At 46.3% G+C, this 14,520-nt stretch overlaps 1 protein-coding gene and 1 long non-coding RNA gene across 8 annotated transcripts in view; both read right to left on the minus strand.

The window, feature by feature from the left end:
• Window positions 1–177: 177 nt before the first annotated feature.
• Window positions 178–2,153, minus strand: LOC138650951 (uncharacterized). The gene is made up of 2 exons (XR_011315420.1): window positions 1,839–2,153; window positions 178–1,792 (listed from the first exon to the last, which is right to left on the minus strand). It is a non-coding gene; the product is annotated as an uncharacterized lncRNA (long non-coding RNA).
• Window positions 2,154–4,893: 2,740 nt separating this feature from the next.
• The window catches only part of SIDT2 (SID1 transmembrane family member 2), a 47,610-nt gene continuing 37,983 nt past the window's right edge, over window positions 4,894–14,520 (minus strand). For all 7 annotated transcript variants that reach the window (XM_069741442.1, XM_069741439.1, XM_069741441.1 and 4 more), the window contains 10 exons: window positions 11,935–12,058; window positions 10,726–10,843; window positions 10,500–10,636; window positions 9,380–9,488; window positions 9,220–9,296; window positions 8,225–8,271; window positions 7,792–7,897; window positions 7,596–7,706; window positions 6,522–6,635; window positions 4,894–6,435 (listed from right to left, as the gene is read on the minus strand). In XM_069741442.1, the coding sequence (XP_069597543.1) occupies window positions 6,373–6,435; window positions 6,522–6,635; window positions 7,596–7,706; window positions 7,792–7,897; window positions 8,225–8,271; window positions 9,220–9,296; window positions 9,380–9,488; window positions 10,500–10,636; window positions 10,726–10,843; window positions 11,935–12,058 (1,006 nt within the window). In that variant the 3' untranslated portion in view covers window positions 4,894–6,372. The remainder of the gene's footprint in view (window positions 6,436–6,521; window positions 6,636–7,595; window positions 7,707–7,791; window positions 7,898–8,224; window positions 8,272–9,219; window positions 9,297–9,379; window positions 9,489–10,499; window positions 10,637–10,725; window positions 10,844–11,934; window positions 12,059–14,520) is intronic.

The following is a 14,520-nucleotide window of genomic DNA, read 5'->3' on the forward strand; positions in this document are numbered from 1 at the left end:
CTCTATAGGAGGGGGGAGATCTCCCTCCAGAAAATCCTTTTATAGACTCAATTCGGGGGCATTAGCTTCCACTTTACAAGAAGGGGGGGCTGGAACACCGGGAAGATGTGATGCTGAATGTGGTTAGATGCAGATTCTTTACAGATGAAAGTGTCAAACTTTTTATTGAAAGCAAACTTTTTTTTGTTGGTAGGAAAAAACTTTATTTTACTTTGCAGCATACATTTTTATTACAATGTAGACATGGAATTTTTCCAGGATTTACTAATAAATGCATTTATAATAGATTTATTATCAATAAAACCTTAATATACTGGCAGAAGGAGGGGCTCCAGACCCCTCTGTAAGGAGCAGATGAGATTATAGAGATGGCCGTGTATGAGTGCAGCAACCACGTTATCCCCCTCACAATGCAGCCACCTCTCTCCATACAGTACCCTCACACTATCCCTCACTCTGCATACTGCATGTCCCATACAGTACCCTCACACTACACCTCACTCTGCATACTGCATATCCCATACAGTACCCTCACAATACACCTCTCTGCATGCTGCCTGTCCCATACAGTACCCTCACACTACACCTCACTCTGCATGCTGCCTGTCCCATACAGTTCCTTCACACTATACGCTGCCTGTCCCATACAGTACCCTCACACTACACCTCACTCTGCATGCTGCCTGTCCCATACAGTCCCCTCACACTACACCTCTCTGCATGCTGCATATCCCATACAGTACCCTCACACTACACATCACTGCATGCTGCCTGTCCCATACAGTACCCTCACACTACCTCACTCTGCATGCTGCCTGTCCCATACAGTACTCTCACAATACACCTCTCTGCATGCTGCCTGTCCCATACAGTACCCTCACACTACACCTCACTCTGCATGCTGCCTATCCCATACAGTTCCTTCACACTACACGCTGCCTGTCCCATACAGTACCCTCACACTACCTCACTCTGCATGCTGCCTGTCTTACAGTAGCCTCACACTACACCTCACTCTGCATGCTGCCTGTCCCATACAGTACCCTCACACTACACCTCACTGCATGCTGCCTGTCCCATACAGTACCCTCACACTACACCTCACTCTGCATGCTGCCTGTCCCATACAGTTCCTTCACACTACACGCTGCCTGTCCCATACAGTACCCTCACACTACCTCACTCTGCATGCTGCCTGTCTCATACAGTAGCCTCACACTACACCTCACTCTGCATGCTGCCTGTCCCATACAGTAGCCTCACACTACACCTCACTGCATGCTGCCTGTCCCATACAGTACCCTCACACTACACCTCACTCTGCATGCTGTCTGTCTCATACAGTAGCCTCACACTACACATCACTGCATGCTGCCTGTCCCATAGAGTACCCTCACACTACACCTCACTGCATGCTGCCTGTCCCATACAGTTCCTTCACACTACACGCTGCCTGTCCCATACAGTACCCTCACACTACACCTCACTGCATGCTGCCTGTCCCATACAGTACCCTCACACTACACCTCACTCTGCATGCTGCCTGTCCCATACAGTCCCCTCACACTACACCTCACTGCATGCTGCCTGTCCCATACAGTCCCCTCACACACCTCTCTGCATGCTGCATATCCCATACAGTACCCACACTACACATCACTGCATGCTGCCTGTCCCATACAGTACCCTCACACTACACCTCACTCTGCATGCTGCCTGTCCCATACAGTATCCTCACACTATCCCTCACTCTGCATGCTGCATATCCCATACAGTACCCCTCACACTACACCTCACTCTGCATGCTGCCTGTCCCATACAGTACTCTCACACTACACCTCACTCTGCATGCTGTCTCATACAGTCCCCTCACACTACACCTCACTATGCATACTGCCTGTCCTATACTTTATGCTCATGCTATTGCTCACTCTGCATATAGCTTGCCCCATACTGTTTCCGCACTTCATTACTGTTTCCTCACATCACGCTGCCTGTCCCATACTGTTCCCTCACACTATTGCTCACTCTGCTTGTCCCATACTGTTCCCTCCCACAGCGTGCCTGTTCCATACTGAACTCTCACACTATTGCACACTCTGCATACCGCTTTTCCCATACTGTGCCCTCACTGTACCCCTTATACTGAGGCCTCACATTATCTCTCCTTTGAATACTGCCCTCTATACTATAGTCACTTTGTATACTCCCCCCCATACTTTACAGTATACTCCCTCCCCCCCCCCCATACTTTGCCCTCACACTATTCCTCCTTCTGTAAACTGCACCTCATACTATCCTTTCTGTATACTGGGCAGTATGGTGGCTCAGTGGTTAGCACTTACAGTGCTGGGGTCCTGGGTTCAAATCCCATCAAGGACATCTGCAAGTTTGTATGTTTTCCCTGTGTTGGAGTGTGGGAGAAAGGTGGAGGAAACCCACAGAAAGACAAAGTGAGTTTATTTTGCAAGCCTCAATTGGGACAGTGCTGTAAAATTGCTGTGGAATATAATGGTGCTATGTAAGTGAGCAAAATGAATACTGCTCTCCCCATACTGTGCCTTCACATTACTTCCCCTTCACCTCGCACCAAGACAACAAAGTCAAGTATCAGTCAAAACTGAATTTAGCATAATTTGATCTTAATGTGAGCCCATGTTGAAACTTTGTTGAAATTTTCAGGCAAAATTTGGCCCATCACTACATTGTACACTTGCACCAACAGTGTTAAGTGTTTATTAGAGAGGAGCTAATCTTTTGAAATTCAACTTTGCATTCTGCTCCTCTTTGGTCTTTTTTGCTGCCAGTTATATTTAACGGTGTCCAAGACCTTGGGACACAGACGCAGCTAAAGTGGGAAATACCCCCAGAACAGCTTCCCAAATCTACGACTGTCCCGCTGCATACCGGATGGTTGGGAGCTAAAGCAAAGCGGTGACGTGCTCTCGGTAGCCAGATTCACACCAAAGTGGCTGCTGCATTCCCTGCCTCTGCTTTTTTTTGGTGTTACAGGCAGTTAGTCCATCTTGATTGGCTAGATAACACCCTGTGATGTGATAGCTGCAAGACATTATGGGGAAGCCCTCCCAGTCACGCCTGAAGTAATGCGAGCTTAATCTGGCTGATGAAATCTTTTGCTAATGCAGTGGGCATTTTAGATGATGAATCTAATGGTTTCAAGTTTGGTGGGTTCAGAAAGTTCCGATTCACATCAAATAAACTGTCATCACTAGTGGTTATAGCATGCATGTCTGCGGCCACCTTAATGTTTGTGAAAAGGCATCATACTGTGTGGCTGGGTGCCTATGGGGCTTGAGGACATCATTTTGGGGAACTACTCCTGCACACCCCCCCCCCCCCCCCCCACAGCACATAATATTGCAAGTCGGGGCACCATATTGTATGGGCAATACACTGGTGGGGGAAGGCTGTGGGTGCATCATACTGTATGGGGGCTGTAGGGAATATACTGGGAGGCACTGGAAGCATCTCTGGGGGTGAAAACATACTGGGTGGAAGGGAATACTGTGGGGGGGGGAGAATTGCAGGGCGGCATTGTATGAGGATTTTGGGTGGCTGTGTGGGAATGTACAGTGGGAGATCAGTGTATGTCACACTGTGGGCGGTGGGGAGACACTGGAGGAGCGTCATAATGTGGGTGTCGTACTGCGGGGCATCATACTGTGTGTAGGGGGGACCATATTGTGGGGTAATATACTTATTGGGGAGGTTTTGTTTTCTTACGGGGGCAACAAAGTGTGTGTTGAGCGCTGCGTAGAATTCATTGTGGGGGCTCACACTGTCCGGGGCATCTTTGTGGGCAAATTTTGTGGGGGAAATGCTGTGGGAGAGGGATGCCGAGTGAGGGGCTGTGGGATCGTCCACATCTCATTAAAGTTGACCAGGTCCCACAGTCGATATGTCCGCCCCATGGCAGGATCAAGCACACATGTAAGAGTATGTGCACACGTAGAAAGCTCCTCTCTGGATTTTTCCGCAGCGCATTTGATAAGTCTGCAGTGCAAAACCGCTGCGGTTTTTCCTGCGGATTTATCGCGGTTTCTATTGTGGATTCCGCTGCAGTTTTACATCTGCAGTTTTCTATTGGAGCAGGTGAAAAAACGCTGCAGATTCCGCACAAAGAATTGACATGTTGCGGAAAATAAAACGCTATGTTTCCGTGCGTTTTTTTCCACAGCATGTGCACTGCGGATTTCGTTTCCCATAGGTTTATATTGTACTGTAAACTCATGGGAAACTGCTGCGGATCCGCAGCAAAATCCGCAACGTGTGCACATAGCCTAAGACCGCCTCACCCCTTGGAGAGGACGTTCTCCATCTCGGAGGGAGGTAGTGTGCACTTACATGGATTCATAAGACCCGACACTCATCCACCAAGGGATCTGGGGTTTACAGGAACAGAAATGTGCACTCATCAGACCCCCTTAACCCTTTGTGCTCACTTAAGTAATTTATTGTATAAAACTGACATTACTGAACAGAAAGTCCTGTCTGTCCTTAATCCAGCACGGTATATACCACTAATATAGTCACTAAAATATCTCTGCTAGTAAAGACTTATATTAATGTGGAATATTTTTACAAGAGAAAACGACAATTTTTTTATTTATTTTTATTATAAGAGTTTAGGTACCGTACTTGTATTTTTTTCCCCAAAGCCAGCACCTCCTTGGTCATGGGCAATAACTGGCAATACAACTTATACCCCAGGCACGTGACTAGGAATGAGCGGCAATACCACACACCGCCCAGAGACAAGATGGCGCTGTTGCTGGACCCTTTTAATGACTTGGACATCATCTTTCACTGCACAAAAGGTAGCAGGATTCCAATATCAACACAACAGGCACAGGAACATTTACACATAGGCGGAAAAAAAAAAAGACAAGGTTTGCATGATTATCTGATCACCGTCTTGCTATTCCGTGCCCGAGGCGCTCTGTTACATGTTGGATTTAGGACTCTAAACCTATGTGCACAATGCCAATGTCAGCTACATCATAAGCCACATCCACAGTACGGTATCTGGAGCATTATTAACCCTATACTTCTGGCTAAAGGGGGTTGTCCCCTACATTATAACCTATGTGCACTTTTGGCTCAGCGACAGTCGCTGATCCTACATCTATGACCAGTCCACAGAACACTCCCCAGCAAGGAAGCAGCAATCACTGATCCTATATCTATGGCCAGTCTACAGAACACTCCCCAGCAAGGAAGCAGCAATCACTGATCCTATATCTATGGCCAGTCCACAGAACACTCCCCAACAAGGAAGCAGTAATCACTGATCCTATATCTATGGCCAGTCCACAGAACACTCCCCAACAAGGAAGCAGTAATCACTGATCCTATATGTATGGCCCGTCCACAGAACACTCCCCAGCAAGGAAGCAGCAATCACTGATCCTATATGTATGGCCCGTCCACAGAACACTCCCCAGCAAGGAAGCAGCAATCACTGATCCCATATGTATGGCCCGTCCACAGAACACTCCCCAGCAAGGAAGCAGCGACAGTCGCTGATCCTATATCTATGTTCAGTCCACAGAACACTCCCCAGCAAGGAAGCAGCAATCACTGATCCTATATGTATGGCCCGTCCACAGAACACTCCCCAGCAAGGAAGCAGCAATCACTGCTCCTATATGTATGGCCCGTCCACAGAACACTCCCCAGCAAGGAAGCAGCGACAGTCGCTGATCCTATATCTATGTTCAGTCCACAGAACACTCCCCAGCAAGGAAGCAGTAATCACTGATCCTGTATCTATGGTTAGTCCACAGAATGCTCCCAAGCAAGGTATCAAGAAAAAAACCCATAAATAAATCAGTGCCGTGGTGAGATTGGTCTAATTAGGAGAACGCTGAGTAAATCCTTCATATGTACCGACCTGGACAACCCCCCCTTAAGTAAAAGTTGGGAATGAGAAGAACCGTTTTTCTTCAATCCGTGTGTCACTGCCTCCACAAGGTAATGTCTCCCACTAGTCCCAGACAAGCAGCCGGACGCCATCCATACAAGTTCATCTACTTGATTTCGGCATTGCAGCATAAAGCCATATAATGGCCGAGAGGCTGGGCCACGAAAAGGTCTGTTTTGGCAACAAGAAACAATACTGCCACTCTGTGGCTAATGTGAAAAGTACAATGTTATAGACCAAAAAAAAAAAAAAGGCAGCCTTTATGGTCCTGGCACAAATTGGTCACAAGTCCTGGTATCGGAACTGCAAATTTGCTCAGGAACCATCTTCAAGTGTGGAAAACTGGACGGAAAAGCTCCAGGTTGGTGTCATCAGCTGCGGCAGCTCTGACCTTTAATAATCGCTAGTTACATCCATTATGGTACGCTTCAAAACACGTAAATCTTGTCTCTCTGTACATCATCCAGATCATCATCCAGACACAGCAGCACCTTGGAAAGAAAAAAAACATCATTGAAAAGTCCTCCATGGACCCCTACACTGACCAGTTCTCAGGTTTCTGGGCGATTACACTTACAAGAAATGACCCAAACATGGCGATGGAGGAGAGGAAATGCCAAATATCATGGTCATCGAAGAAGCCGAGTAAGATACAATCCCTGTTGTGCTCTCGAGACTCAGCTGGAGTTTTCTAAAAAGAAAACAAATAGTCCATTATAAAATAATACATCTACCAATCTGTCATTTTTATTAAGTGTTCAGTCCCAAGATCCATGATCGTGAGGGTCTAAGCTTTTCAACCACCCACAAAACAGAAAATAAAGAGATTACTACCAGCTGTGCAAAGAGCAGGAGATCCCATTTACGCCTATAGAGCCCAGCGGCAGTTTACCTGCACAGTGGGTGGTCCGAGAACCACTGCGCAGTGAAAGACTTGTGGACCCCTTCATTCTCAAAATTGGTGGGGTCCCAGGATCAGAAATCAAAGTGATAGGATATTACAAAGGTACGCAATTACTTTACGAGCTGAAACTAGGTTTTGCTACCTGTAAGAGCAGCAAAATGTAGCGGCAGAGACCCTGATTCCAACAATGTGTCCCTTACTGAGCCGCTTGTTGTAGTTATGAAAGCATCTAAAACGAAGTAACAAAACCTGGTGACGGGTAACCTTTTCAGTCAGGTATTCTATGATATTGGAGTCATTAGATGGGATCATTTTTTTTTGCCATCCGTGTAATCCTGAAAATCTGATTTACATCTTGAGGCATCGACACAAAATTGTGTTCCTGTTCCACCCACAATCAACAAATCTGATGCCACATGGTGCGCAGGTTTTACCACCTCGGAATCCCTACATAATAGACACTAATGGAGATACCTACAGAGACCTATAATGGCCCTGGCAGCAGATATGACCAGATATCAAAGACAAGTCAGAATCTCCTCTACGGACACCTGTTTGGGGGTGTTTGCCCCTCAGCAGGGTAGCGCAGGGGTTCGGCGCAGTATTATACAGGAGATGGCAGGAGATCCACATATCTAGAGATTTTGGTGGAAAGATTACTTAGCGGGTTTAATCCATATTCTCATTTTTCAAGGCTTCTTGAAATCAGTAAGCCAAGCCTTCTTCACCATCTTCTTCATTACTCACCTGCCAGGTACTGAGTCCTTGGAAGAAGAAGAACAGAGCGAATCCCCAGACCACAGACGTGCAGGCGATACAAAGTAACGGGAGAGGAAGGATCTTTTCTCCACTGCGGAGCTAAATCGTACAGATGGGAAGACAGCGGAATTATGGAGGATACAAAGAAAAGACAGAAAAAGGCTCCAAGTCCCTCACTGCTCACCTTCATGATGATGTAGAAAGCAAAGTAAAGCAGCAAGTTGCAGATCCCAATGGCAAGAAGGTAAGAGGCAAAATCATTAGGTCTCACGATTAGGCCATAGGCCGCCCTGCAGAGAGGGAATAAATGGAAGGCTGGGTCTATAGTGGTTTAAATGAAGACTTAAAAGTAAAATTTGTGGCGTACCGAACGCCACCGTTCATGGATATGACAAGCGGTGCTCACTATGTCCTTGCCAAAAATTGCAAAATATTAGAGCAGCCTTTAGTTTAAAGGTTTAAAAAGTTTGGCAATTTTTTTTTTTAAAGCCAGAATATTGGAGTAAAACCTTTGATGAATCAAGCTTTGACTTAAGGTAAACTTTTATCCTAGCCTTGAATTCGATTTTGCGGCATAAAAAAGGTTTACATTTTGCAGAAAAGCTCTAGATACTCACAAAGACCAGTTTATGATGTTCCCCATGACGAGCAGCACCATGCGATCCTGGAAAATTGGAGGAGAGTTTGTGTCTTATGGAGAAAATGCAAGCGGAAGAAAAAGAGAAGGGAGGAAAGCGAGAAGTGCGAGGATACAAGCGAGTTACAGAAGGTTAAAGCCCCCATATACATAAGATTAGAGTTGGTGGAACCAGCCGACCATCTGATCTATAGGGGGGCTTCACAATTCCAAAAATCGGGTCATTTAAATTTAAGCGCCTGATCCTTTTCTCAGGACAGAAGCTGCGGGCAGACCTTTCTGGCAGCGAATTTTTCCCCTCTCCCCATAGAAAATACATGATTGTTCATACGAGTCAGACATCACTTTTGGCCGCCAGCCATCCCTTGTCTGGACACTATGAAAAAGGGCTTTTAGATGTCACTCCGACAGCAGGCGGGCAGCGCCGACCACGTCGTGTCTACACATCCCTGCCGGTACATGTGCACAATCGGACAGGTGTAAGACAGGTATGTGCGGAAGTGAGGTCATCAGAGCCGATCACCTCCTGATGAGGAAGTGGGTGGCATCGGACAACCCCTTTAAGTTACAAAGAAGGAGAAAAGCATCAAAGAAAAAAAAACGGTGAACTCAAATTGCCAATGCACGTTGCCTCCGACTGCAGAGGCGTTACACAATGCGATAGAATATATATTTTTTTACTTGACTTTGGTAAGTTTATATTACGGAACGTGTCACTTGCAGTTCTATCTCCGTGGGTTCTCTTCTGCCCTGGCATTTTGGCCGAGAGAAATCAGAATGTTGTAGAAAGGAGCAGCTGAGAAGAGACACCGGCTCACAAGACATGCAGGTGTGAGACGTCCCGGCCACTTACCGTCACATCCCAGTCTATACAATACATATATAGACATGTAGAGAGAAAACAATGGATCTGATGAGACACGCACCTACATGAAGACCCCGGGGCATGCAGACGAGGCAGCGGCCGTTACTCACCACATACATCGGGGGGCTGCACTGCCTGACACAGTCCGTGTACAGAACCTGCAGGATCCGGCGCAGGATCCCGGAGTCTGGAGGTAAAGAGTGACACGGAGATCAGGAGCGTGACCGGGCAAACGTTGGCACCGGCTACCACCGACCCACATGGCGTTACCTAGTCTCCAGCGGCCCATGTAATAAAGCTGAGTGCTCAGCACCAGAGTAAACACGATGTGAATCACCGAGAACACGATCCAGAAAATGGTGTTACCTTTCCCGAACACCTGAGGAAGAGAGAAACCGCAGAAATGAAGGCGGAAACGGACGCAGACAGCATATAAAAAGGGTTCTGGGGAAGGTCCGGCTGAGGGGTTGTTGGCACCGTAGAAGAATATAAGGGGTTGTCTCATTGATCGTTGCTGTTTGGCTGTTTTCAGACGCGCAGGTGAATAGAGGTAACTGAGCACAAGCCAACATCTCTACACTCCCGAAAGTGCAAGATTGCGCCCTTTACCCGTGATACCGACAGGTATGGAACTCACATCTATCATAAACGTATGTCATATTTCTACAGATGTGCATTAAAAGGAGTAATCCCATATCCAAGATCCTATCCATTATAGTAGGTATAATAATAGCAAATACATCCAATTAGAAATGTCACAGTTCTTCTGATTAGCCATGTTGCTTAGCCCAGCTACTGCAATGCCCTGTATATAAGGAATCTATGGTTACAACACTAACAACTAACTGTCACTATATGAGTGGTCATAATAATGGATACCGAAGCTACTGCAATGCCCTGCACATGGAGTAAGCGACATAATTAATCAGAAGAACTATACTACATTTCTAATTTGAGGTATTTGCTAATATTATTATACCCGCTGTATATCGAGATAGGATCTTGGAGATGGGAATACCCCTTTAAATGTCCTTAAAACAAAATATTTCAGGTGGCTTTAGGCCACCAGACCAGCACCTTTGTCTTTTAAAAGCAGAGTGCTATACTGTAAAGTACTTTCTCCATGTCACGCAGCATCAGCCAGAATATAGTAAAGCGGCCAGTTACCGTCCGGGATATCAGCTTGGGGAGTCCTAATCCCCCTGACCGGTTCCATTTAGGGTGATGAACAGGTCACTACTCGTTTCGGATGCCCAAATACTACGACATGATTGGGAACGGCCTCCTTTGCCTTGTGCGCCAATGAACACTATAACTGTGCCCTCCTGGATTCTATAGTGGGAACATTCGCCTGTATAAAGGGGCAGCCACAGCCATACAAGTCACTGACCACACCAAGGACGGAGAAGAAGATGACGATGGCCAGGCAGGCGTAGGCACTGTAGGCGCTGGCATTAATATCAGGGTGTCTCTTCTGATACAGCATCAGCATGCACAGTCCGGCAATCATATACATGAAGGAAGTATCTGTAAGAAAGGCAAAGAACAATGGTGGGATGGGAATAGTGGGGGGCGTCCAGGGACTGGCAAGTAGTAAGGAATGGCGGAATACTAACCAAACTGGAAGTTGGTGTAATTGGGACACACGTGGTAACAGGCGCTGAGCAGACCCTCCATCATCAGGGCCGTGCCCATGGCATAAAACAGGCCAAAGTGTTTTGGGATGCCACACTCCTGAACAGAAGGAAGAGGATGGATGAGGGTATGCCCCGGACCACCTAACTAATGGTGGCCATATGGCGCCGACCCTAATATATACATGACCGTTCAGCGCATTCGTGTGTTTTCAGGGGGGAGAGGGTGGGCTGCCGCCATGCACATCAGGTGGTCAGTCCAGCTAAAAACTATAGGAGTGGGGTCCAGGGGCCGCCATGCACATCAGGTGGTCAGTCCAGCTAAAAACTATAGGAGTGGGGTCCAGAAGCTGCTATGCACATCAGATGGTCAGTCCAGCTAGTGCATGGCGGCCCCTGGACCCCACTCCTATAGTTTTTAGCTGGACTGACCACCTGATGTGCATGGCGGCCCCTGGACCCCACTCCTATAGTTTTTAGCTGGACTGACCACCTGATGTGCATGGCGGCCCCTGGACATCAGGTGGTCAGTCCAGCTAAAAACTATAGGAGTGGGGTCCAGGGGCTGCCGTGCACATCAGGTGGACAACTTTAATCCACCGTCGATGGGATCTTAAGAGGATTGTCCACTACTTGTAGAAGTCTTAAATGGTGTAGGCCTCAGAGAAAGATAAAAAAAACAAAAACAAACCAAAAACCACCACCTTACACATCACCTGCTACAGCGGCGCCACTATAGCAAAGAATGTCAGGGCTGGGTATCCCAGTAATCAAGCGACATTGTTATCAGCACTGCAGCCAATCATCGGCAGATAATGGGCTTATTCATTTACACTTACCCTGGATGACATTAGAGTGCTGCAGCCAATCTGTGGCCATGGACTGGCTGCAGCACTCACATGACAATGTGCAAAAGGTGAGTACCAGTGTTTTAATTTTTTATTTTTTTTATTTTACCTGGGGATTACAGAATTTATGACTGGGTTTGGTTGTTAAAATAGTGGACAAACCCTTTAAGTTATATAGCAAAAGTATGTGCGCCAAGAAAGGTAACATTCTGCAGTGAATCTGTCGCTGGGAGAACTGACTAATGGACCCGTACTGGCTGTCACCCGTCTTCCTATGAGCTCTATATGCCCCCAGTAGACCAGAGCGGCTTCATGTATGAGCCCTCGCGTGGCTCGTCCTCACCTCCACCTGCCCCTTGCTGTAGAAGCGGCTGCGGTTGTGACGGAGTTCTCTCTGCAGCACAATGATGAGGAAAAGTAACCCCAACAGGATGTAGCCCAGGTTACTGAGGATGTTGTTAAAAGCACTAGAAAGAGAAAAAGGATACAAATACGTAAAAAGCACAAAAACCCCACACTTATGTCAGACATTGGGGCGATAGTACCGGTGCGCTAAAAACAAGTGTTTTATGAGGGTCCTGGAAACTTCCAAAATGTTATTAGTTTGGCTGTTTGAGATGTGGAGTCTCAAACTGACCATAGATAATAGACAGCCATCAGGCACATGCTCGTTTGGAAGACCGCCATCTTTCCCAACCTCCAGCTCGGATGAGTTCTGTATGGGGAGAGGAGAGTAACTGGAGTCCCAAGAATAGGGACCTACAGCCCCATCCAAAATAGAGTGGAGGTGCAATAGTACAACACATTTCTTAGCATTTTAGGCAAAACAATGTGTCCTTTTCCATTTAGAAAAAAATTATAAAAAGCATGACAGATGCTAAAGTCTGGGTCCCCTTGGAGATTTCGGTGGTCAGATAACTTTGACCAAGGTTTCAGACCTTAATTAGCCTGTTAGGGTTATGGCTTGTTCATCATCATCGTTAGGAAAGGCCAGGTGATGCAAAATTACCAGCTTCATAAAAACCCAGCCTCCTCTAACCTTGTGCCAAACACCAGCAACCATGGGTTCTTCCAAGCAGCTGCCTAGCACTCTGAAAAAGGTGGAGGCCCACAAAGAAGAGGGCTATAAGAAGATAAAGCGTGTTTAAATTGCTTTTTCCTCAGTTTGAAACTTAAGAAATGGCAGTTACAAAGAACAGTGGAGATCAAGATACGGTCTGGAAGACCAAGCAAAATTTCAGTGAGCTGCTCATAAGATTGCTCGAGAGGCAAATCAGAACCTCCCCTTTACTGCAAAAAGACCTTCAGAAAGATTTAGACTCTGGAGTTGTGGTACATTGTTCTACTGTTCAGAGACACCTGCACAAATATGGTCTTCCTGAAAGGGTCATCAGAAGAAAACCTCTCCTGCATCTTCACCATAATATTCAGCGCAAGTATGCAAAAGAACATCTAAACAAGCCTGATTCATTTTGGAAACAAGTCTTGTGGACTGATGAGGTTAAAATAGAACTTTTTGGCCCCAATGATGAAAGGTATGTGTGGGAGAAAAAAGGGCACTTCAGGAAAAGATCATCTCGCCAACCATTAAGCATGGGGGTGGATCAATCATGCTTTGAGGTTGTGTTGCATCCAATAGCACAGGGAACAATTCCCTCTCAGCTGCCACTAAACTTCTATCTCTCACTTCCTCCTTCGGCCTCACTCAATGGTCTTCTGCAGCCACTCACAAAGATGGTCACACATTGAACCTCATCTTCACCCGCTTCTGCTCATAGTAACATAGTAACATAGTAACATAGTTAGTAAGGCCGAAAAAAGACATTTGTCCATCCAGTTCAGCCTATATTCCATCATAATAAATACCCAGATCTACGTCCTTCTACAGAACCTAATAATTGTATGATACAATATTGTTCTGCTCCAGGAAGACATCCAGGCCTCTCTTGAACCCCTCGACTGAGTTCGCCATCACCACCTCCTCAGGCAAGCAATTCCAGATTCTCACTGCCCTAACAGTAAAGAATCCTCTTCTATGTTGGTGGAAAAACCTTCTCTCCTCCAGACGCAAAGAATGCCCCCTTGTGCCCGTCACCTTCCTTGGTATAAACAGATCCTCAGCGAGATATTTGTATTGTCCCCTTATATACTTATACATGGTTATTAGATCGCCCCTCAGTCGTCTTTTTTCTAGACTAAATAATCCTAATTTCGCTAATCTATCTGGGTATTGTAGTTCTCCCATCCCCTTTATTAATTTTGTTGCCCTCCTTTGTACTCTCTCTAGTTCCATTATATCCTTCCTGAGCACCGGTGCCCAAAACTGGACACAGTACTCCATGTGCGGTCTAACTAGGGATTTGTACAGAGGCAGTATAATGCTCTCATCATGTGTATCCAGACCTCTTTTAATGCACCCCATGATCCTGTTTGCCTTGGCAGCTGCTGCCTGGCACTGGCTGCTCCAGGTAAGTTTATCATTAACTAGGATCCCCAAGTCCTTCTCCCTGTCAGATTTACCCAGTGGTTTCCCGTTCAGTGTGTAATGGTGATATTGATTCCCTCTTCCCATGTGTATAACCTTACATTTATCATTGTTAAACCTCATCTGCCACCTTTCAGCCCAAGTTTCCAACTTATCCAGATCCATCTGTAGCAGAATACTATCTTCTCTTGTATTAACTGCTTTACATAGTTTTGTATCATCTGCAAATATCGATATTTTACTGTGTAAACCTTCTACCAGATCATTAATATGTTGAAGAGAACAGGTCCCAATACTGACCCCTGCGGTACCCCACTGGTCACAGCGACCCAGTTAGAGACTATACCATTTATAACCACCCTCTGCTTTCTATCACTAAGCCAGTTACTAACCCATTTACACACATTTTCCCCCAGACCAAGCATTCTCATTTTGTGTACCAAC

The sequence above is a fragment of the Ranitomeya imitator genome, chromosome 10 (assembly GCF_032444005.1).
Source record: "Ranitomeya imitator isolate aRanImi1 chromosome 10, aRanImi1.pri, whole genome shotgun sequence".
NCBI classification, from domain to species: Eukaryota; Metazoa; Chordata; class Amphibia; order Anura; family Dendrobatidae; genus Ranitomeya; species Ranitomeya imitator.